The sequence below is a fragment of the Lucilia sericata genome, unplaced genomic scaffold (genome assembly GCF_015586225.1).
Source record: "Lucilia sericata isolate MDLA Ls3-8-SP2 unplaced genomic scaffold, ASM1558622v1 Contig000999F_arrow, whole genome shotgun sequence".
Lineage (NCBI taxonomy): Eukaryota > Metazoa > Arthropoda > Insecta > Diptera > Calliphoridae > Lucilia > Lucilia sericata.
Genome location: NW_023994981.1, coordinates 14,473 through 40,802, shown reverse-complemented (window position 1 = coordinate 40,802; position 26,330 = coordinate 14,473). Strand labels below are relative to the sequence as shown.

At 29.4% G+C, this 26,330-nt stretch overlaps 1 protein-coding gene across 2 annotated transcripts in view; it reads left to right on the top strand.

Annotated features, from left to right (window-relative positions):
- The window catches only part of LOC119609521 (diacylglycerol kinase theta), a 55,888-nt gene extending 32,418 nt beyond the window's left edge, over window positions 1–23,470 (top strand). The window contains exons 3-19 of one of the 2 annotated variants that reach the window (XM_037964342.1): window positions 6,513–6,592; window positions 6,660–6,762; window positions 7,298–7,404; window positions 7,530–7,614; window positions 7,680–7,883; window positions 9,620–11,395; window positions 13,383–13,613; window positions 13,683–13,819; window positions 14,179–14,468; window positions 14,530–14,851; window positions 14,923–15,152; window positions 15,216–15,364; window positions 15,434–15,703; window positions 18,251–18,557; window positions 18,634–18,790; window positions 18,865–18,972; window positions 22,575–23,470. In XM_037964342.1, the coding sequence (XP_037820270.1) occupies window positions 6,513–6,592; window positions 6,660–6,762; window positions 7,298–7,404; window positions 7,530–7,614; window positions 7,680–7,883; window positions 9,620–11,395; window positions 13,383–13,613; window positions 13,683–13,819; window positions 14,179–14,468; window positions 14,530–14,851; window positions 14,923–15,152; window positions 15,216–15,364; window positions 15,434–15,703; window positions 18,251–18,557; window positions 18,634–18,790; window positions 18,865–18,972; window positions 22,575–22,820 (4,802 nt within the window). In that variant the 3' untranslated portion in view covers window positions 22,821–23,470. The remainder of the gene's footprint in view (window positions 1–6,512; window positions 6,593–6,659; window positions 6,763–7,297; window positions 7,405–7,529; window positions 7,615–7,679; window positions 7,884–9,619; window positions 11,396–13,382; window positions 13,614–13,682; window positions 13,820–14,178; window positions 14,469–14,529; window positions 14,852–14,922; window positions 15,153–15,215; window positions 15,365–15,433; window positions 15,704–18,250; window positions 18,558–18,633; window positions 18,791–18,864; window positions 18,973–22,574) is intronic. The other variant, XM_037964343.1, reaches the window with a different exon arrangement.
- Window positions 23,471–26,330: the final 2,860 nt, after the last annotated feature.

The following is a 26,330-nucleotide window of genomic DNA, read 5'->3' as shown; positions in this document are numbered from 1 at the left end:
ACTATAGACTAGACTATAGACTAGACTATAGACTAGACTATAGACTAGACTATAGACTAGACTATAGACTAGACTATAGACTAGACTATAGACTAGACTATAGACTAGACTATAGACTAGACTATAGACTAGACTATAGACTAGACTATAGACTAGACTATAGACTAGACTATAGACTAGACTATAGACTAGACTATAGACTAGACTATAGACTAGACTATAGACTAGACTATAGACTAGACTATAGACTAGACTATAGACTAGACTATAGACTAGACTATAGACTAGACTATAGACTAGACTATAGACTAGACTAAAGACTAGACTATAGACTAGACTATAGACTAGACTATAGACTAGACTATAGACTAGACTATAGACTAGACTATAGACTAGACTATAGACTAGACTATAGACTAGACTATAGACTAGACTATAGACTAGACTATAGACTAGACTATAGACTAGACTATAGACTAGACTATAGACTAGACTATAGACTAGACTATATAGACTAGACTATAGACTAGACTATAGACTAGACTATAGACTAGACTATAGACTAGACTATAGACTAGACTATAGACTAGACTATAGACTAGACTATAGACTAGACTATAGACTAGACTATAGACTAGACTATAGACTAGACTATAGACTAGACTATAGACTAGACTATAGACTAGACTATAGACTAGACTATAGACTAGACTATAGACTATACTCCCTATATGTAAGCGAGCGTGGAAATACTTGCCTCTAATGACATCACCATGTTAGAATAATAACTTATAATGCTAATGAAGAAGTTGCACTACTTCTTTTTTTGTTTTATTAACTTTTTAACTCATTACTTTTCAATGTAACTTTTTCCTGGGCTAGTCAACAGTCCAGAGTCTTGATTTGACTACAGATTTGACTTTAGACTAATATATAAACCACACTTTATTCCAGATTGAAATCTTGTCTATTAATAAATCAATTTCAGATAAAAATAATAAAAAGATCATACGCTCTAGAGTTCAAAATATAAGTAAATGATGAAAAATCAAGTTTAATATGATAAATTTAAAGCTTTATAGATATTAATTTCAATAAAGTTACGAAACATTTTCAACTATAATACGTATGGTTAATATTTAATTGAGAAAATTCATAATAATTCATACGCTGTGGAGTTTCAAAAAATTGAATAAAACAAGAAAAATTATGTTAGCAAACTATTATTATGAAATTTAATTTTTGTAACAATGTTACCAAAACAAGAGCTAAAAATTCTCCTTTTTTGCTAAATATTTTGTTTTTCATTGTAGTTTATAACAATGAAATAATGTCAATGTGAATTTAAAATTAAATTACATTAAACAATATTTTGTATGTAAAAGGGAGTTTGTTTGTTGTAAGTATGTATATGAGTTTATTTATTATTGTGTTTTATAACAATAGGTGTTACTAGGTAGAACAAAATGTCAACTAAACTAAAAATAGAAAAAACGCATACACACATACATACATGCATTTAAAGTCACACACACACATTATGATAAAATGATAACAAAACGACAAACAACACAATGACATGATTTTATGTTTAAAAATTGAAAAAAGTATGTATAAAAAAAGAATTCGCATAATAAAAATATGTATAAAATAGAGAGAAAAAAGTAGAAATTCTGTTTGGAAATTTCTATAAACAGGTGTGGTATCCTAGTACTTTATTTTTTGTTTGTTGCAGACCAGTGTTGCTAAACTAAATTGTGTTTTTAACCTTAAATATAAACAAAATTTAATGTAAGGAAAATCTTAGCAAACTAAATTTTCAAACATTTTCTGGCAACTCTGTTTTTTATATAACCTAGGTAAGAAGTTGTGTTGTGTTTATTTTGTAAAATAATGTATGTAGTTGTTCTGTATTTTGTATTATTATTGTTTGTTTTTGAAGGATAATAAAAAAGGATGAACTGACAATTCATTGACATTTTCCAAGATCATAGGCATACGTCCAAACGTATAAACACAGAAAAAACAAGAACATCAACATTATCAACAATATTAAATAATATGGTAAACATAATAGGAGAGCTTATATAGGATCATAAAGTTTTAGCCTCGACTATTTTTATTTTCTAATTTATTTACATATGCATATGAGATACATATTTGGAGAAACAAAATACAATACAGCAAAAGTTAAAATAAAATCTATATTTATAACTACTGGACGAATGAGTGATATTTAATTGATTTAAAAATAAAAATATTTCATACGCCCTGGAGAGACAAAATATAAAAATAAAAAATCAACAAATTTTTACTGTAATTTAATTGTGTCACCTCAGGACGTATGATGTATTTTTAATGTGTAGTGAATCATACTCCCAGTAGTTATAATGGAAACTCAATACATACACACATGCATACATATGTAAATATGTATGTATATTGTCTGGCTTTCGATTTCACAAGACTTAATGTAAAAACGATCGATATCACATTGTCTTGATGATCTCGTTTCATTTTCGAACAAAAAATTTAATCCTTTTGACATAAAAATAGTTTTAATATTGACTTTAGTCAATTCTAAGTTATAGAATTGTCATAACTATGGACTGACTATAGACTTGTCTTAAGTCTTTACTATACTCTTGTCTATAGTTTTGACTATATTCTATCTCACATTTTGTCTTATAGTAATCTATCCTATTCATAGTCTGGATGGTAGATCTTACTATAATCTGGCTTCTCCCCGGACATGTTACCTTGATGAACCTCCTCATCTCGGAGTGATTGCAATCTGGATACTTCTAGTACCTCTAGTTTGCCGGGACTACAAAATTGTTGTGTAAAATGTCTCCTCGGCCTTTTCTTTGAATGATTTGATATGGGGTCGAACGAGAGAGCTGGTACCATGGGAACCGATAGCCCACAAGGCAGAGTTTCGAACGTTGTTTTGTGGTGCACTTGATTTAAACCAAAACTCCCTGAAAGAGAATGTTGTTTAAAAGATTGTTACACGGTGAAATCAATATTTCAATATATAGATCAGTGCTGTTGCCGAAAAAGACAACAGTGAGTGACTGTGGGGCTAAGTGTTGGGAATGAGGCCTCACCCACCCGTATATCTAGAATGAGTGTGTTGGATTTTTTTTTTCAATGAAATTGTCGGATAAATGATAGAAGTAAGGTATCTTATACAAGTGGTACACTTGAAATTTCGTTCCTTGAGGCTAAGATTTCAGGGTAAGATTTACATTTATTTTTTTTAATTTTGCAAGAAAGTTCAACTATTTACCAACCTAATATACATGCACATGTATGCGTGAATACATAACATGCCACAACTAAAATTAAAACTAAATTTTACTAAAATAACTAAAATAATTACAAAAACCATAGATATTTATAACCTTATTCTTAAAAGGTAATATCATTATTTCATCTTATTTCCCTTCTTGTTAACATTTTTACATTTCATTAAGTAAATTTAACTTTTTCGTCATTTTACAGAATAAAAGTTATTGTTATAAATATGTACTTAAAATGCCAGACAATTTAAGTAGAGCGTTATATTAGCAGTTAGAGCAGTAGCAACTGCCGCTGCAGCTGGCAATGATGTTGATGATAAAAATGATGACGCTTTTAGTTGCATTGATGATGCTATTGTTGTAGGAATTATTGATGCGGACAATGACGATAATAATGATGATGCTACAAAATATTTGTGCATATAATTTTTACAGAAAATTATTTAATTCTCTAACAAAATAAATACTCTTTAGATTAATAGTGATAATTGGTCATAAGTTACATTACCTTTGATGTGTTAAGTAGTCAGTTCAATAAATTGGAATCATTTTAGTAATTAGACATGAGTGAGAATTAATAATTTAAATGTATACAATGATCACTTATAAAACTGCAGGGTAAAATATAAATATATGAACACCTAAATAGAACAGTATGACTAAGAGATTATAAAGTACAATTTTTAAAGGGTTCAAGGTCTTGCTTGTATCATTCAGATTCTCCAAAAAATAATGCTGATATGCAGAAAATTTATTATTCAATTCATTGCAATTATTTTTACCAAATTGTAGTATTTGTCACGAAGTCTCCACTTTCCGTGGAACGTGCAAGAGAATTTTTGTAATAAGCTGACGTTAGCACTTTTAATTATACACATACAGACAAAAATACCTTCATGAGTATGCACAATTATTTATTAGGGTTGAGTTCTAAAATGTAGTGATCCGGAGATGTGCACCGAACTAGAACTGACCTGGATCTAATCTGGAACTGAATTAGAACTCAACTATAATGTTCCCTTGGACTCCATGAAAAAATCTATTTGTCTTAAGAAAATCGCTTAAATGTAAATATATTTATGTATGCAACATTGATCAGCTCCAATTTTAGATGGAGTTAACCATATTGGTAAATGAAGCTTCCGATTATTTAAGATTATTTGTATAAATACTTGTATAAACTTATACATATGTAGATACTTCTGTCACATGTCAAATATGCTTTTCGTATATGCATACATATAAATATACATATGTATGCATATACTTATCTTTATGCACATAAATTATTTAAAAATTGCACTTCAGTTTTTATTTTACAAAAAAGTTAGAATGAAAAACTGGAGTTTTTTTATATAAATTGCATTACATGCATATGCATGTATGTATATGTTCTCATCTATATGTATATATTTATGTTATATTTTACCTCGCAAATGTAAGAAATGAAAAAAAACTAGGCCGCTGACCTGACGTTTTCGAGTTCTCTACTGACGTCATGAATGAACTCATTCATGTTAGCAAAACGTTGTATTTTTATATTTCCCCCCTCTTCTACATTCTCACTTTTTTCTCACACACTATTTTAAACAGTCGTTTTTCTCCTGATTTGAGTAGCACCACTATATAATAAGAGATTGTTGCAACAATAAGTTGTACATATTTACATACTTATATAAATTTTGCTAAATCTTCGATAGGGAAGCTGAACTGTTAGCTCCAGCTTTAGTTGTTTGGCTGCTTGAGTGTTTTTTAAATTCCCGGGTTTATTAGATTTTGGGTGAATTTTTGTGAATCGTTTATTATTTCATCTCATTATTTTAAAATATTTCTTCTTTTGTCATCATTATTATAATTTGTGTTTTCTAATACGCTTTTATTTGCCACTATGATGGTATCTATGTGAATACTAAAATACCATTTCCAATTTCTTATATTCAAATGATTAATTTTGGGAATATCGTATAGTGGAATTCATGGTTCATGTAATTCATTTTAACTTTCAATATTCTTTTACAAATATTTGAATTGTCATTAAGACCGTGTTTTGTGTAAATCTAAATCGTTCCTCTATATTTTAAAACGACCGTTATATAATAGCTCTCAAATAAAATATGTTTTAATTTAATATATCGGTGTTAAGGTTAAGTTTCTAAAAATGTGAAAAAATGTAATGAAAATTTTCAAAATTCAAGTGGAAATGGTGTAGTTTTATACTTGCTTTGAAGGGTATCATGGGTATCAAATACAATTGTTTAAATTTAACCTCAAATAAAAAGTAGACTGCATGCACTATGGCATGTTAAGTAAGTAAAGGGGACACATAATGTTTGTTTAAACTATATACACCACTTTTTTTAGTTTCAGTTTTTGGAAAAAAAAATAAAATAGTGCAACCATTAAGATTGGTAAAGTTTTTAAATATTAATGAAACCTTTAACAAAATCTTAAATTTATACTTAAATTACACTTTTCTAGAAATTGTATATAATTCTTTTGAAATTCGTCTTAAGTGTCCTCTTTAAAATTATAAACGTAATACACTCGGTGACACATTTTAAAATGATTTAAGCACAATATTCGTAATCGATTTTTTTTATATGTTCAAGTTTATTTTTTTAAATTGTATCTGCATTCTGTTTGTCACAACAAAATCATAGGTATAGAATCACGTATTTTGAGATACACATGTTTAATATATATTTTGAACAATGCTTGGGTACTTCCTCTTCTTCTCTTTTACAATAAATTTATTTTTAGAATTAAAAAAGGAAAAATACAAGTTTTTTATTTAAGGACATTTATTATTAACACATACATATATGTATAATTACATATGTATATGTTAGTTTGCTAGCAATGACATAAATATTGCTATTTATATAAATGGACACATTTTAAAATAATAATATAATTATTATTTAAAATGGGCTGGTACCATCGCAGTTAAAAAATCATATAAAAAAAATTAAATTTAATTCGATCTGACATAATATTTATATTTATTGTATATGTAAATATTTTAACGAAAACTACTATAGCATTCTAGTTATAATTTGTATTTTAATATTTATTTTGAACGCCTACTTTTCTAAACAGTGGTTATAATTTTCATTCTTTATAAGTTTGAACAAAATATTGTTAAAATATATGAATTTATCCTAAGAAATCAGTACTAATTTAGTTTATTTTTTTGTTTATTTTCAGTATGCAATTTTATAATACACGAAAGATGTGTCACAAATGTGGTAACTCCTTGTTCTGGCATTGCACCATGTATTATTAAGGTAAATATTCTAATTTATTTATAATCACAACAAAACAATATAATGGCTTTTGAAAAATTATTTACAGAATCCTGTTGCGCATTGTTGGTCAGAACCAACAACTCACAAGAAGAAATTTTGTACAGTATGTCGCAAACGCTTAGATGAAACACCATCCGTACATTGTATAGGTAAGTAACTAGAAATAACTAGAACTGGACATGAACTGAACGAGAACTGAATGAGAACTGAACTAGAACTGAACTAGAACTGAACTAGAACTGAACTAGAACTGAACTAGAACTGAACTAGAACTGAACTAGAACTGAACTAGAACTGAACTAGAACTGAACTAGAACTGAACTAGAACTGAACTAGAACTGAACTAGAACTGAACTAGAACTGAACTAGAACTGAACTAGAACTGAACTAGAACTGAACTAGAACTGAACTAGAACTGAACTAGAACTGAACTAGAACTGAACTAGAACTGACCTAGAACTGAACTAGAACTGAACTAGAACTGAACTAGAACTAAACTAGAACTGAACTAGGACAGAATATGAACAGAGCTAGAACATAACTAGAACGGAACTAGAACAGAACTAGAACTGAACTAGAATTGAACTAGAATGGAACTAGAATTGATCTAGAACTGAAAGAAATGAAGTAGAACAAAATTTAAATAAAAAATACTTATTAATTTCGTAATTTTCTCTTTTACAGTTTGTGAATATTATGCGCATCTTGAGTGCCAAGATTTTGCTGTACCTGATTGTACAGAAAATGCCACCTATGTACCCGGCAAGGAGTTGTTAAATGTTAAGCATCAAGTAAGTTCCAAAAGTCATAAAGTGACATTCACCATTACAAAACTGGGTCTATCACATTTACAAATATTTATATGTAAACATTATCATCTTTAAATTAATTAAAATTCCTTTCTCATTTTTTCCAGCATCACTGGCGAGAAGGCAATCTACCATCAAATTCAAAATGTGTTTATTGCAAAAAGACCTGTTGGTCCTCCGAGTGTCTAACAGGTGGGTTAACATTTTAAATAAAAAAAAAAACAATTTCCTAATTTTCCAATAATCTTCCTAATAAGGTTATCGTTGCGAATGGTGTGGTTTAACCACACACGCTGGATGTCGCATGTACCTGCCAACCGAATGTACTTTCGGTTGTTTACAACCGATTTATTTACCTCCGCATTGTGTTTCAATTCCACGTACCGAGGTGCCAATTAAAGAAATAATGGGTGTTAGAAAAACAGAATCCGAATCAAATTTAGTTCGTGAATATTCGTGCCGTAAGTAGAACTATACGTTTATTTATGTAACACAAAATGTTGTGACACGAAGCCTTAAATAATCAACAATTTAATAATTATATTGATGTGAAAACAAATTTGTTGTAATCATGAGCAGCAAAATCAAAACCAACAAACACAAATCAAATTCATTATCACCTTAATCACGGACATTTCTAAAACAATAAAAACGATTAATTTTTATTTTAATAAAATTTTAATTCTTTCTTTTAAAATCAGAACAAACATTCATCACCATTAAACTTATTTTCCAAAACAAGTATTTTTATAGAATTTTCGATGTCTGTGTTCTATTTTTTGTCTAAATTGATGTTGTAGAAATTAAAACGCCCTGAAGCAATTTCATCCATACTTCATAAATTTCATAATTACTACATTTTAATCATTACATGTTTACACACTTTTTTCAAATTTTTTTAAAAATTATTTGAATTAATAAAAATCATGTCGAATTTCAAAAATCATTTGTAAGAAAGAGAAAAAACAATCATAAATATTTCAACACTTTTTATATTTTTTTTATATAATTTTTTTTCTCTTGTATTATAGTTTGATTTTAATTTTAGTTTAAGTAAACTTTGCAGATGTCTTTTTAATATTTAATATGTTTATAAACTATAACAGAATTAGAACTGAACAAATCTGAACAAGAACTGAACTCGAACTAGAACTGAACTAGAACTGAACTAGAACTGAACTAGAACTGAACTAGAACTGAACTAGAACTGAACTAGAACTGAACTAGAACTGAACTAGAACTGAACTAGAACTGAACTAGAACTGAACTAGAACTGAACTAGAACTGAACTAGAACTGAACTAGAACTGAACTAGAACTGAACTAGAACTGAACTAGAACTGAACTAGAACTGAACTAGAACTGAACTAGAACTGAACTAGAACTGAACTAGAACTGAACTAGAACTGAACTAGAACTGAACTAGAACTGAACTAGAACTGAACTAGAACTGAACTAGAACTGAACTAGAACTGAACTAGAACTGAACTAGAACTGAACTAGAACTGAACTAGAACTGAACTAGAACTGAACTAGAACTGAACTAGAACTGAACTAGAACTGAACTAGAACTGAACTAGAACTGAACTAGAACTGAACTAGAACTGAACTAGAACTGAACTAGAACTGAACTAGAACTGAACTAGAACTGAACTAGAACTGAACTAGAACTGAACTAGAACTAGAACTGAACTAGAACTGAACTAGAACTGAACTAGAACTGAACTAGAACTGAACTAGAACTGAATTAGAACTGAACTAGAACTAAACTAGAACTAAACTAGAACTGAACTAAGACTTAACCAGAACTGAACTAGAAACACAAAATAACTATTATTCGTCACTTTATCGTGTACTTTTTTAATCATTAGTGAATAATTCGGTATCCAAATTAAAGTAATATCTTGGCGTGCCCAACATTCATTCTCTCACAAGTGTTTCTAATTACCAAACTTATTTTAAGTTTCTTCTTTTCAGAATCTGCAAATTTTTTACAACTTTTGTACATATTTTTGTTGTGTTAAATTTCTCAATATGTTTCACTATCTTTTAATTTTAATTGCTTTCGTTTTCTCTGAAATAATTCTTTATTTTTAATTTATTTTTATTTTTCCCTCTTTTTTATTTAACCTCTTTTTCCGATTGTTTTGCTTTTTGCGAAAAAAAACAAAAAAAAAACTTCCTTTTGAAATATCTAGCCGATGAATTTGAAAATATTGAAATAGCTGATTTAATAGCAGACGATATTAGTCACGATCAGCGTATTATTGACGAGAGAAAACGAGCCGATAGTACACCCGATTTAAGTTTAAGAGAAATTTTATTATTACAAAGACAACGTTTAGAACAATCAAAACAAAACTTTTTTCTTTCATCTTCACCCTCTTCGTATGCACCCTCACCTATACCGACAATGATAGCGGGCGATATGACCTCTTCGACACTGGCAGCGGTTGCGGATGTTATGGAAAAAGGTTTAGATAAAAATGATGATGGTGATATGGAGTGTGACGAAGCAAAAGAGCGGACCGGAGAAGGCGAAGAGCAAAAAAATCAAAACGATATAGATGATATAACTGAGTTGGATGTGAATGATGATAGTGCTTTACAGTTGACCCAGACCACAAATACTACATACTCCAAACACAATAAAAAATGCCAAAATACAAAAAATATTACAAAATCTCCCTCTGCCTCGTCGTCTTTGCATTTATTTTATACGAATATAGTACGTAAGATACCATATCATGGAAGACGAAAACATCTCTCCTCCAATACCGACGATGAGGACGAGGATGTGGGTGTTTGTGATGTCAGTGGAGGTGATATTAGTGATGATTATGATCATTGTGATGTGGCTCTAAAGAAAAGAGCAGCTGGTGCAAAACTCCAGGGACCAAGTGAAAGAGCAGGCGCAGAAGCTAGTGGAGCTGGTAGTGATTGTGACTATCATGGTGATGTAGAGGGCGAAACGGCACCACATGAAGGTTTCTATGAAACTTCCGATACTGGCGGGGAATTGACCACAACCGATGATATTGATTCAAGCATGAATCTTATAAGTAATTTAAGTTATAATAGTAGTAATAGCAATACATCTATAGACAATCGTAGTAGCATAGATAGAAGTAAAAATGCACACAACTTGAAATTGTCTTCGGGGGTACCGCTGCCAAAAAAGCGTAATCATCCGATGACAGTTAACACTGCCTTAGGTGTGCACAGTAGTAGTAGTGCAGGTGCTGCTGGAAAACCAACCTCACAAAAGACTGGAGCTATAACAAAGACCACAAAACCTATACTCTGTCCACCAAAAGGACACTCTACAGGCGGTTCTGTAAGCTCACCCAATTCAAGTGATTGTTCTTCAGCTTCACCCATACCACCACCAACCACGGGAAAAACGCTTTCCTCACTACCGGCTCAACTGTCGCCGGTAGGTCGCAGTAAATCGTTTCAAGAGCCCGGTGTAAAATCACACTCACCCAGTCCGCGTCACAAGAAATATGCCCGTTTCTTTCAACGTCGTCGTTCGAAACGTTCCAATGGCGGAAAGTGCGAAAGTAAAAATATCCATAGCAACTATAGTCTTGATACTATGTATCAGAATATTGAAATTACCATACAAGATGAGGATGGCAATTTTCAGCCTTACGACGATAATTACGATACCTACAAATGCAGACGCCAAAGGCGTAGTGATGATCTCGTTAATGCCGATGACTACGACGACGACGATGAGGATAGGGAGGTGTTGAAAGAGTATTCGCAATTTTTGGACAATCGTTTAAGGCCTCATTGTCATACAATGTATGGCGGTCATAGTGATGATGCTGGCGGTGATATAAGTGATGCTACCAGTTCACGCAGTCGTTCACGTCTCAGTGATAATGAGCATGTTTTTGGCAAATTACTAAAACGTATGCGTCGTTTGTCATTGGGTTGGCGTAAACCGCGCTATCATAAACGCAGAGGTGATTTAACTTGCATAACTTAAAAACTATACCTTTAAAAAGTTATTTTTGTTTTTGTAAAACTGAATTACCAATTTGGTATTTCCCAAAAATTAACCGCATTTATTTTTTTCATTTTGTTGAATTGGATTTGTTTTAAATTTTATTTATATATTTTTTTATTTATGTATATTCCTTTATATTTCTAACCATTTTGTTTTTTTATTTATTACTTGTTTTTTTACAAGATTTTGTTTTTTAATACTTTTTTTTACAAAATTAACCAGCAATTAATCATTCATTAAACTGTTATGAAAACGTTATTTTTTGTATTGGCACACTGTTTTCTAACTCATTCCTACCATTAAAAGTGTCTAGGAAAGAGAAAAAGAGAGGTTATAAATGAAAATTACACTCATATTTTCTCATTTACTAACATTTAGTATCAGCTTTTTAGGTCTATCATTGGACACTAATCATTTCAACTTTCATTTAACTATCAAAACTAACCATCATTATGCATGTTTATTGTAAAGTTTTTAACTTAAAATTATATTTACAGTTGTTATGTATGAAACTAATAAATTGATTTGAGGGAAAGCTTAATATGTCTTAAAGGTTTAGGTTTTATAAGTACACTCGGACCAGGGTTGGCCATAATCATTGTTCATTTTTGAAAGCGTTTGTATGTTACACCGAATATTGTTCGTGTTCCGGAGAAATATTTTAACATCTAATTTGAAGTAGATGGAAGTTGTGATCGTGGAGTATAATTTTCGGAATATTGTGGACCTTGAAGAAGCTTCTAAATTTTTACTAAATATTTTATCCCTAACACATCCATAACACATAGGAAAACGGAGAAGATATTGTGGAATCTTAGGGAGATCAATTACGATCATGCCTCATTCCTTTCAAATCTTTATATTTAAATATAAAGATTCATTAGGCGATTGAACCGTAATAGGTAAACGTCGGATATATATAAAGATTCATTAGGCACTAGAACCGTAATAGGTAAACGTCGGATATATCGAGTTCAAAATTCCCACAATATATTTGGGTTCAATTGATAATTATATCATACCAACAAGGTTTATCGAAGATTTTTGACAAAATCTCAGAACTTGGATTGATCACTAATTTTACCAAAACAAAGTTTATATCATTTCAGCAGAAGAATTTAAATGTCAGATTGTTTTTTCTGGTTCGTGAGTCCGTTTTCCATTGAGATCCATATCCGTTATCAGTATATAAAAATATCTTATTTACCGAGTTATTGTACCTAAAAGGGATTTGTTTTCCTTTGATGAGATAACTTCACTTCAGCTTAGTAGTTCTTTATACTCTTCAGCATATTCCTAGACAAGTTCATTTCTGTACTCGACTAGTTCGGTTTCTGTACTCGACTATGTTTCGTTAAGTCAGGGCTCGACTATGTCAAAAGTGACTTGCGTATATTGTTCCCGAAGTGGCATAGAAAAGAAAAAAGAGGGAAATAAATCAGAAACTTCTAGACAGATAATCCCTCGGCTACATGCCCGATGTGTCCTAAGGCCTCTGGCACAAGTTTGTTGAAGTGAGGATATTTCTGGCATTAATATCAACTAGTACTTCTATTAAACGGCCTATAAATATTTCTCGTATTAAGTAAAAATACCACACTTGCCATTCTGTAGGTATCCAGATTCGAAGCTAATCCTTCTCCACTTAAGTATGAATTAAATATTTCCTGAAAGATAAGTCTAAAATATAGAAACTTTTTTGAAGTAATAGTTAATCTTAGGACATGCTTTCCTATCGTATTTCTATTAATTTTTCTTTAAATAAATTTAACAAGTGAATGATTTTTATGCTAAACAAAACTAAAAAATTGGTATTATACTTAAGTAGCTTAAACGTACATATAATACGTACATTAACTGCCTTTTAACAGCTTATTTTTTCACTTTTATTTCCATATAACTAATAAGTTAAAAAAAATCTTTCTCAATATTTTTTTCACTAGCTCGGAGTATATCGGAAGAGTTTAGCAGTGGTGATACGCCTCGTTTTAAAGATGAAGAATCTGTGGATAGAATTGAGGCAATGGCCGTTGTGCCAGGCGGTAGTGCAGCTGGCTGCAGTAGTGGTGGTTCCTCATCGCATCATAGACCAGATTCACAATTAGGTCACAAATCGGATAAATCCGATAAAGAAAAGGAGAAGAAAGAAAAAGAACGTGAAGAAAAGGATATAGGTTAATATTTCATTTCAAATTTGATTATTAATTAAATAATAATTATAATGTTTTTGTTTAAAATTTTAGAAGCCATAAAAGTATTCGATGGCAACAATTCATTTAGACGTCAACTATATCGTGTCATTGTAGTACCTCGTACATACACTCTGGAACAATTGCTAACGACAGCACTTAGAGCATTTCATATCTCACGTGATCCAAGTGTGAGTAGAACATATTTATTTAAAAAAACTAAATTTTAAAAAATCTAGACTAGACTATAGACTAGACTATAGACTAGTCTATAGTCTAGTCTATAGTCTAGTCTATAGTCTAGTCTATAGTCTAGTCTATAGTCTAGTCTATAGTCTAGTCTATAGTCTAGTCTATAGTCTAGTCTATAGTCTAGTCTATAGTCTAGTCTATAGACTAGACTATAGACTAGACTATAGACTAGACTAGACTATAGATTAAACTATAGACTAGACTATAGGTAAAGCCGAGTGCACTCATTTATCTTCAGTAACGATTTTACAAACCCTTTCGATCTCTAAAACTAATATTCAATTAATATAATTTTCAGGCATTTTATTTAACTGATTTGTATGCACCAGCTGGTAATGAAGATGCACCATTGCAAGATCCTAATCCTGTTTTAAGCTTAAATCATTTGGAGGGTAAACGACCAGCTATATTTCTAAGGTTTCATGACAGAGATAATGGCTTTGTACGCGTTTATCCTGGCAAATTGCAATGCTCTGTTGAAGAGCCTTATGTTAGTGTTCCTGTCGATACCACGACCACTATTAAGGATTTGATACGTGATGCTCTCGATCGTTTTGGTTTAGCCGATAATCAAATCGATGACTACCGGTTAGTTTTGGCATTTTTTGAATTAGTAGATAAATTATAAATATTTGTTTGTCCTACACAGATGTTCCCAAGTATTATTAGATAGTGGTGTTACTGAACGCATTTTATCTATAACTGAACGTCCTTTGAATATTATGAAACAAATGGGCAAAGACTCTATACGTCAAATGGAATTGATGCGTTTCTATATGCAACATAGTCAAGATCCTCATGGTCCCAATATTGCTTTATTCGTGGGCAATCTAGATCCGGGCAAGTCTCAGCGCAAATATGAGGATTTCCTTAATAAATATTTAAATGAGGATAGTAAATTTACAAGTATTGGTCCAATCTATTATGAATATGGTTCGGTTGTCTTGACCTATGAAGATGCCCAGAAAGCGGTATGTTGAAATGATAAATTAACAATTTTAATATTTACTTATATGAAGTATTTTCTATTATTTATTTATAGGTAAGAGCTTTTTATATATTACGTGAAGTGCGTTGGGATGGTAAAGATCTGTTGGTAATGCTATTGCCAAATATTGAACCCAGCATGGTGCCGGCCGATATCAATCCTTTGTTAGTGTTTGTAAATGTTAAATCTGGTGGCTGTCAGGGTTTGGAATTGATATCGAACTTTAGAAAACTACTGAATCCATTTCAAGTATTTAATTTAGAAAATGGTGGACCATTACCCGGGTAAATCAACAGACATGTTAAAGCATTTTACAAATTGAAATTAATACAAACTTTATGTTTCAGTTTATACGTATTTCGTCATATTCCTCATTATAAAATCTTGGTGTGTGGTGGAGATGGTACCGTAGGTTGGGTGTTGCAGTGTCTTGACAATGTGGGTCAAGATTCAGAGTGTTCTAGTCCACCTTGTGCTATTTTACCGCTGGGAACAGGTGAGTTTTTTCTTTTCAATATCCTAAACATAATGCGAAAATATATATGATTGATTTTCTCGCAAAAAGGTAACGATTTGGCACGTGTACTCTGCTGGGGTACTGGCTATACAGGCGATCAGGATCCTCTTAGCTATTTGCGTGAAGTTATTGATGCTGAGGATATACGTTTAGATCGTTGGACTGTGGTGTTCCATCCGGAGGAGAAACCAGAGGAACAAACCATGAAGGTTACGACCAATACAACCGGTAAGAAGAAGAAGGCTCATCAAGCACATCTATCGCAACAAACAGATCAGCATCATCAAGAACCGGCCATTACATCGAGTGATAAATCAGGTCTTTTGATTACTCAAAATTTTTTCTTTTCTGAAAAACAACAAACTTTTTTTGTATACTTTCCTATATTATTTTCTATATATGGATTTTACTTTCATTTAAATGTTATTCTTTTTGTGTTCTAAACCAAAAACCAAACAAAAAAATAAGTGCCAAATTTTATTTAAACAAATCAAGAAAATCTAGTTTAACCGAAAAACTTAAATTTCCTTTTTTGAGTAGATAAAATTTGTGCTCTCTTTTTTTAACAACTTCCTGTCGTCTTCGTCTCGTTATATAACCGAAGTTCTAAAACCAAACTTTTCCCAAAATATTTAATTATTTTGAATAATCTTTTTTGTTGTCTTAAATCCATGTACAAACCAACAAAACTTTTAAATGTTTTTCTTAAAAAAATAATTGATGTTGTAACTAAAACTAAATTTAAAAAAATACTACATACATATTTTAAGAATATAAAACCGGTAATTGGTCTAAATAAAACTAAATAATGGATGGTTATGCTGCTAGTTTTGATGTGATCATAGATGTTTTGCTTTCAACATTATTGCATGTATTTTCATTTATTATTTCAAATTTTTAATTTTAAAACAAATATTAAAAAAAAATTAGTAAAAGCAGCTGATTTTTATAATAATCAGCTGTTTATAAAATAAATTGATTTCTTTGTAAATCATATTATCCTGTATATAGTTTTAAGGTTTACTCTAACACTGTCCGTCCGTTTGTAAAATTCTTCCATGAACTGATTTAAAGAAATATTTTTAAAAATCTTCAAACATATTGCATGCCACAATATTTTTTTATTAAAAAACTTTAATCAAAACCATTCATTAAATTCACTGTAATTACATTAACAAATAATATTAATTCACAGACGATTTTACGTTTAAAATATAAAACATAAATTGACATAATTAAATTTGATATGATCGTGTTTAGATCGTGGGTTACAACTTAAATCCGAGCAACTTAAATCCAAGTCCATTTGATTTATTGCAAAAACCTTTAAAGTTTTCCTCACTTATTCAGGTGATTTTGTGAATCCTGTGGATGCAAGTGGAGCTTTTCCTATCAAATTTGATTAGATCCGTTTGATGCGGTCTAGATCATCTGTCATTATTATAGTTTAGATGTTTGGAACATTTACAATTTAAATAACTGAGAGAAAATAACATTTTTAAGGTTTGAACTGATCAATCTGAGCCAAAAATATAGTTCATTGGTCAATTCATCAGTTAACAAGTTCTTTTCAAGAAAATAAACTTTTACTTAATACAACTGTCGTTATTTTTATAATCTTTGTTTCTAAGTGAAGATTCAATTATCGTAAGAACGAGTGACTTTGATTGGAGGAAGGGTTGTGAAAATTGCCGATCAATTCTCAAATCTGGTATATTATACGATTGAACCTCACTCAGTACTGGGACTCCGATCTTTATTGATTATTCGCAACGCAAATTCATTACCCAAGGGTTATTAAACATTCGATTACTGGAGCCCTAAGATCGTCCCATTACGAGATAATTAATTAGAAGGTAGATTTAGGGATTTATGTTTAGACTTGAACCTCGATAAAGAAACCTCAGACTAGACAAATATATAATATCATTTATTAATTTTGGGAATAAATGAGAAAGTTTTCAATTTTCTGCTTTCATTTATATTTCTAAGACAAAGATCATTGTATTCTATGTCCATTTATTGCAAAAGTATAGATCAGGGTCAATAACTCAGAATTATTAAGTTTGAATATGTTTTAACAGGGTTTTGAATATTATTATAAATATATGTAGAAATCCCATTTTAAATTCTCAAAATATCCCTCTACTACGATCAACAGTGTCAGTTCTGCTTATCAAATGATACAATACGCACATTACATCCCCACCCCGAGCTTTATAGCAAGAAAGATTTAAAGGTTAAGATCGTTTCATCCTAGGATTTGAGAATTCACAGACTTTTCAATTTCCCGGGAAACGGGAAGAAAATACCCTTTTTCCCAGGAATCCCGAGAATTTATGTAAAGTATAATTCATAACTATAATAACAATAATTTTTACTAAAACTTACTACTTTTATAAGTTTAACGATAACTAAAGTAGTTTCTCTGTCTTTTAAGAACCCTAAACTCTAGAGCCGAATATTTTTTAATTAATCAGCTGTCCTTTAAGAAACATCTGATGGAACATGCTACTAGTATATGGATGTGTGGTCTCTCACAAAAAAATCTAGTCGAAAACCTAATCATTTTAATGCCCTTTCTTAGAGGCGTAAACAGTAACTGAAACTATCTATATTTGGAACTTTGATAATGTTAAATTAAAAATTCTAATCAGGTTCTAATTCTAAATAAAATTGTTTACAAAAGAAATCGTTTGTGAATTAACGCCTCATAACAATAAGTATTGTAAAAGACTTTTTTATAATATTTATATAATTAATATTAATTTTTTTTCTCCTACCACCAAAACTCTTCTAAAATAATAGATTATAATCATTATAAAAACTATAATATATTTTTTTAAACATTTCCCCCAATAATAGGTGCCGCAGATGATGAGTGTGAGGGTACGAAAAATGAGGATAATACCCAGATATTTGTTATGAATAATTACTTTGGTATTGGACTCGATGCGGATCTGTGTCTAGACTTTCACAATGCACGCATGGAAAATCCATTTAAATTTAATTCACGTCTCCACAACAAGGGTGTGTATGTGAAAATGGGTCTGCGTAAAATGATGACACGTAAATGTACAAAGGATTTGCAAAAGGAAATGCGTTTAGAGGTCGATGGCAAAGTAGTTGAGTTGCCGCCATGTGAGGGCATTATTATATTGAATATATTAAGGTGGGCATTAACTTTTAAATCAAATTATTATTAAGAGAAATAATAATATTTTGTTTTTGTGTGTTTTTTGTCGTAGTTGGGGAAGTGGTGCTAATCCTTGGGGACCTGATAAGGATGATCGTTTTTCACCACCCAATCATTATGATGGTCTGTTGGAAATTGTTGGTGTTACCGGTGTTGTACATTTGGGTCAAATACAATCGGGCATACGTTATGCTAATCGTATAGCTCAGGTATTTATAACATTTATTTATTACATATAATTTCGAATTGTTGTTATTAATATTTGTTTGGTATTGTTTTCCAGGGTGGCCATATTAAAATGCATTTACATTCTGATTTACCTGTACAAGTTGATGGTGAACCTTGGGTACAATGTTCCGGTGATATTGTGGTTTTAAAATCTGCTCTAAGGGTAAGTCATTTTCCATTTTTACTATAACTTTTATAGTTTATGAAGTTTTCTTTTGTTTTATTTTTTTGTTGGAAGAAAACTGTTTCAATTAACGCATGTTTTGCATGTTCTTTTTTCCCAATCAATGAAACTGAACGAAAATTGGAAACAACTAAAAGTTTTTTTAAATATTGTTTGGCTTTTTATTAAATTTAGTTATATTTGTTTCATTAACAAACACTACTTTGCAACACCCGACCAATTTTGATTTTTTTTTTGCTTTTATGCTTTTTAAATTTGTTTGATATTTGTTTATTAAACTTATGTTTTATTTAAATTTTTTTTTTAATAATATGTTAACAAATTTACATAAACTATTAGTTAAAACTATAAACAAATAAGAAAACATTAATATTTTACAAAACAATACAGAAATAATTCAATACATTGATGTAATGTTATATTTTTTAATTGCAAACGTGTATTTTAATGTTTTAAATATTCCCACTTGTTTTTTCAAATGAAAATAATTAAAAAAAAAAAAAATACATTTATAACTAGACACATTTGTAGATAAAAATATAGAAAGGGATGGTTTAAAACTTTAATCAACTGTGGACTCAAATTTATCAGTTAGAATTTTCGTTTTATTTCAAAATATTTCTTAACTACAAAGTTAAAGCTTGTAAAAGGTCGTCGGCTTTCCGTAAATGACTCTCACATATACCTCTAATTTATTAATATCCTTTTTGACTTTCACCTTTAGAAGTTTTTATAAATATCGATGAATAATACTTCGACATGGTTACGAATTATAGGGTCTTCCAATAAGAAGTTCCAAACTTTGAGTTCATAACTACCATATTGTTGAAGGTACGGAACCAAGTTTTAGATTTATTAATATAAAATCGGAAATTTTTGATATAAGCAAGTGTTATTGTTTCTTTATTAGAACACTACTGGCTACCAAGTATAACCCTAATATACCTGATCATAACGTTTTATTAAAACTATAATCTTCTTATAACCAGTTCTGAATAATTCGAAATTGTTAAATTTGGAAACGATCATGAGATCTAAGATCATTCAATGCATCTCGTGAAAATCACTCTTTGTAAGCGATAAGCGCTAAAGGTCGATGATTATTCTGAATTTGATGATATGGAAACCAACGTATGTGGTTTCAATAAGATAGCCCTACTTACCTCATAGTTTAGATCACATTGAACATTTTACACGATTATGGTCATCTCACGTGAAGATGTTATATAGTTCCACGAAGATATTGACTTTGAAAATAAGCCACAAACTGCAGCAGCTCTTAAAGCCAATAACTTCTGTCTGATGCTCCAGAATCAATGAAAATTAGTCAAAATACTATAAGAAAAACTGTCAAAGGGGCTTTCAAATGAACAACAAAGCTCGACGATATGTAACAATTTGATTGACCGAAAAATTCGGCATCCATGAAAACCGTGATAAAATGATGGTCTACATATCTGACCATTCTTGGAAAAGGAAGCCTCGCTTGGATTATTACTCAGGGAGAGTATAGTACAATGTGTTATGGGTAATCCAGAAAATAGATCGGATTACAGGTGGCTAAAATCGTTCATAAATGAAGTTCCCTTATCTCAATAGAACTGATTTCGTTGTATTATAATTTAAACAGTATTCTAAAGAATATAAAATATCCCAGCAGTTCGGTCGGACAGTCCCGAACTCCCTATTTAACGTACCATATAGGGTTACACCCAGTCACCGATTGTCCAGGTGACTAGCTATTTGAACATGTGCTTGTCCTAGGAGGAAGTCAATCGTCAGGTCATAGGTTACGAAGAGACAGACAAGTGCTTTTTAGATGTTCCCGTGACGAAAGACTAATTAGAGACAACCAGGTGGTTAGACGTTAGTGGAAATCACTGTCTTTGTCGGATGCATTAACTCTTTGTCGAACTGCAGGGATGCAGCAGAGTAGTACATATATAACCCCATTCTGAAATTATCACTCGATTCTGGTTAGTTGAAACATGTTCGATATCGCAAACATTGAAATATGTTTGGGTCGAATTTAGGTCGTCGATATGTAGTGTATATGTATGTATATCCCGGCAATATCGATAACACAAGGCGATAATTTTTTAAACCAGAGACTTTTTTTTTTCAAAGTTATCTTGGCGCTGTTATAACAACTCAAAAAGGGCTAAAAAATTGAGTTTTTTTTTAAATATTAGGGCACGATATCTCAAATCCCAGATGTGATGGAGAATACTCAGTTCAGATTCTGATTCAGCGCGTCTCTGGGTTAGACTTTTTTCAAATTTTGTCGGCCTGTGTAATTTAAAGGTCTCCTGTATAATGTATATCAATCTATGATAATGTCATTGCATTTGATCCAAAAACCCATTAAAAATATATATTTCATAAATTCCATCTAAAAAACAAGTTTAGTTCATAAAGTCCATCTTAAAAACAAGTTAGGAACTGTCCACATTTTGTAGAATGGAGCCGTAATTATTGCGATCATTCTTCTGCATGATCATGTGTATTATTTTATTAAGATCAGAAAGTGAATGTAATTTTGATTATATGTTGAGTTTGATTATATGTTAGAGTTAAAAGCTTTCTTGAGATTTTATTCCCGGATTCTTCTGACGTTATCATCACTGACGCAGGAAAAGTATTGCAGTCCTGTTTCCTATTTCTATGTCCTGTACTCCTGTGCTCGACAAAATGTTGTCTGATCTGGATCATAGAGTGTGAAGACCTTATTGCGTTAAATACCCAACTGAACTACTTATTTCTTGTATGCTATTCATGGCAGTCTAATCTAATCTATTGTTAGTATTTAGATCTCAAAAATGTTAAATGATCTTAATAATATGATCATTCTTCAGTTCTTAGATCGATTTGATATTGTTTTAAGCGGTTGGCATGTCTGGCATTGTCTTCAGGCCAGTTAGGAAAATAATAAGAACACATTTTTCAAGATAAGCGGGAACACAAGCAAAATTTTTACTATTGTTACGATAAGGCAATAAACCTGTTCCAAGGACGCGTTCAAATCACCCTTTTTAAGGCCTCAAATATCGGCACAATATACATAAGAAAAACTTTTGAAAATGTTGTAATGTAACAGTAATACAACAGTAATACAAAATAAAATGTATTTCGAAATTCATTCCAAGCAACACCGAATAAAATGTCGCTCGATCTAAAGCATAGATTATAAAAAATCATCTACAATGTGTCTAGTTATATTAACAACAATCCCCATTTTTTCTGTAAATTTTTATAAAAAATAAAATGTTAGATTTTTTAAGTAATATTTAAGAAGACATCTCAGTTGAAAAAAAAAAAAAATACTCAAATGTACTATGTATGTATGTGTTTAAATATTACAATGTTCTTAATTTTTCGAAACTATTTGTTTTAAATAGTAAATAAAATGCAATTAATAAAAATTTCTTATTAAAAATAAAATGCCAAAACATAGAAACAATTTCAAATAAAAATTAGCCTCACAAAAAAAAAAAAAAAAATAACAAAAAAAAAAAAAAAATAATAATATGACGAACATGTTTCTAAAAGAAAATAAAACAATACTATATTGTACTATTTAGGCCCTTATGCTAAGGAAAGTCAAGAGTAAGCGGCGTTTGACAGAGCCACATATTTCACCAGCTGTCTTGAGTCTCTCGTCAACAGCTGCGGCTACCTCATCTTCGTCGACGGCTTTACAAATCGCAGCAGCACAAACAAACGCCACAGCAGTGGGACCCCAACAGCAGCAGCAACAGCAACAATTACCGGATAATGCTAATGAACGTGATAAAGATAAAGATAACCAAAATGCTAATCCTACATAGAGATCACGTCCGTCCGGTCCAAGTTTTCTGTTTTCTTGTTTTTTATAAGAAAATTATTAATTTATTTTGTTAAACACTCACAAAAAAATAATAGACAAAACTAAAGAAACCAACTAAAACTATTTGTCTGTTTAAGGCTTACTGAAGAAAAAAAACAAAAACAACTTACAATAGAACTAGTTTAAAGAAAATGTTAATAGAAACAAAACACTATTTAGTATAATTAACAAAAACAAAAATATTTAAAAAATTAATAAAAGAAAAAAACCTGTTATTTGTTGCCATAAAATTTTAAATCCAAGATTGCAAGAACAAACCTAAGCATACAAATTAACAATATAAATTGAAAAATAATTAAAGCATTTAAATAACTGTTAACATAAACAAAAAACACTATAACAAAATTATACAAAAAATAAAAATAATAAATTTAATTAAAATAAAATAGTAAAATATGTTTATTTCCAAACAAAACTTTAATTTGCAAATATTTTCCAAAACGAAAAACCTAAACTAATAAATAAACAAAATACAATGTTGACATTTTCCAACACTTTTGAGCAACTAATAACTAAATATATTTTACAACTAATGAATTAAAACAAAAACAAAATCCATAACAAATTTCCCACCGTTTATTTTTTTTTTTTATAAAAATTATTAAAATTTTTACTTTTTATACTTTACACTGACACACACCTTTTTTATAATTTGCTAAATTATATTAATTTTTTTTCTTTGTTCTCTTTAATTAACTATATTTTTCACTAATTCCAAAATAAACATTGGCTTTTCTAATTTTAACTACTAATTTTTTAAAATATTTTTCAAATTATTTCTCTAATTAAAATTAATGTTACTAAATATTTATACTATATTTTTAACAATTTTTTTTAATTGAACAAAAAATTTAGTTTTTAAAAAACACTATACGAATGTTTGCTTAAGCCAATAAATTTTAGCTAATAATGTATTTGGCTTGCTTAACTAAATTTCGGTTGCTGCAAACGAAAATTTCAATTATTACTATCTTATGAATGACAGCAAATTTTAAAGCTGTGCTCTCTGTTGTCTTTGTCTAAGCAGTTATTGGTAGTGTTTTAAAAGATTAATCATATTAATAACTATATTTAGTTGTCTTAATAAAAATTTGATAAGAGTAAACAAAATCTTAATATTTTTCAACAAATTTTTTAATTCCTTGCTTACATAACGTTTTTGTTTAGAATTGTATTAAACAAGATTCTATTTTATATATTAGTTGAAAACAGCTTAAAGTTCAAATTAAAAGCTTTTATTGAAAATCATATTCATTTATACCCTTTCAAAAACAATATTCTTAATTTATTTCTAAATTAAAAGGCTTTTTCTAAAGTATTATTTTTAAAAGTTTTCTAAACCATTATTAAAAAGCTTTTTCTCAAGATTTATTATAATGTTTTTCAGTTTTTTTAACTTTATACAAAAGTCTTTTCTAAAGCTTTATTAATAGGCTTTTTCTAAACTTTTATTTAAAGCCATTTTAAAGCTTTATTAAAAAGCATGTTTAAAGCTGAATTAAAAAGCTTTATTAAAAAGTTTTTTTCTAAAGCTTTAATAAAATGCTTTTTCCAAAGCTTTATTAAAAAGTTTTTTTCTGCAGCTGAATTAAACATTTTAAATTTATATATTAAAATGTTTATTTAGTAAAATGTTTTATTTAAAGCTTTATTAAAAAGCTTTTTTCTAAATATTTATTAAAATATGTATAACTGTTATTAAGCAGCTTTTTAAAAACTTTCAGCTTTTTTTAACTTTTATTCAAAATCTTTTTCTAAAACTTTATTCAAAAGCCTTTTCTAAAGCTTTTTTAATAGGCTTTTTCAAAACTTTTATTAAAAGGAATTTTTATAGCCAAATTTAAAAGCTTTATTAAAAGGCTTATTCTAAAGCTTTGTTAAAAAGCATTTCTTAAGTTGAGCTATAAAGCTTTATTTTCTTAAACTTTATTAAAGAGCGTTTTCTAAAGCTTTATTAAAAAGCATGTCTTAAAGCTGAATTAAAAAGCTTTATTAAAAGATTTTTTCTAAAGCTTTAATAAAAAGCTTTTTCTAAACCTTTATTAAAAGGCATTTTCAAAACTTAACTTAAAAGCTTTATTATAGTACTTTTTTAAACCTTTTAAAAAGCTTTTCTATAGCTGAATTAATTAAAAAGCTTTTAATTAAATATATTTTAAAAAGATGTGAAGCTTTTGCTAAAGCTCTAAAAAAGCTTTAAATAGATACAACCTTTCTTTAATATACATATAAAATTAAGGTTTTTAAACCATATAATTGTTTATGTCTACAAAAGTCTCTCATACTTATCTTAGCTTTTTTGGAATGACATTGAAGAGCTTTTTAATTATCGAAATTAAATAAATTCAAATTTTTTAAGGAATATTTAGAAGAAACTTTTTAATGGTTAATTCTTTAAAGAATATATTTACTTTTCTATAGACATGTGCCTAAGGAATATACTTTTCTATAGAAAGTATTTAAAGAAGAATCTTTACCAATCAAGGGAAAATTCCATAATCTTTTTTGAATACAATTTTAAAGCTTTTAAATTTAAGATTTATTTTTTAAATATTTTAAAGCTTTTTGTTTACTTTACTGCTAAGTTTTAGAAGCTTTAATAAATGAAATTTTAAGTTTGGTTTGTCAGCAAAAGTAGCAAAAAAATAACTTAATTAAATAATGATTTAGCAAGTTTTATAAAAACAACTTTTATAAAAAATCTTTATCTTTATCTAAATTTTTATCATTAAAATTTTTGAAGATTTTTTTTCTAACAATTTTAAAGAAATTTCTTTAATTTTAAAATATTTTCTTTTTTTATTAAACAAATTATTTCATTTTTTAATAGTTTCTTTAACATATATGTTGAGCTTTTTTAAAAATTTACTAATTTTTTAATAATTTTACTTGTTACAATATTTTGCACACTTTTTTATAAAAAAATCTTTAATTTTTCTTATTTACCTTAAATTGACTAACAATCTTTTATAAAATTATTTTTCGAATAAAAAAACAACATTTTATAATTTCATTTTATAAAATTTTCTTCTTTTTTCTCTTTTTTATAAAAAAACTAAACTAATAATAAAAACAACCTGGATTAAAAAAAAAATAAAAATAAAAATTTACACACAAAATACACAACATAACAACAACAACATATAAATAAATTTAAATAACAATTTAATATTTTATTTATAAAAAAATTGTACCGGACGGTTTAAATTAAAAAAAAAAAACAATTAAAAAAATCAAACAAACAACTAAAGGCCACCATGTTAAAAAAAGTTAAAAACAAAATGAAACGTCGCAACACCGAACCAACTATGGCTTTAACCAACCAACAAATGGCCTTAGCCTTGCCACCCACTACAGCCGAAGGAGATTCCGAATCAGAAATACCTACCAACAATACCGATTTCTGAATATGGTACAGTGAGCGTTTGATTTAAGGTTTTTTATAAAATTA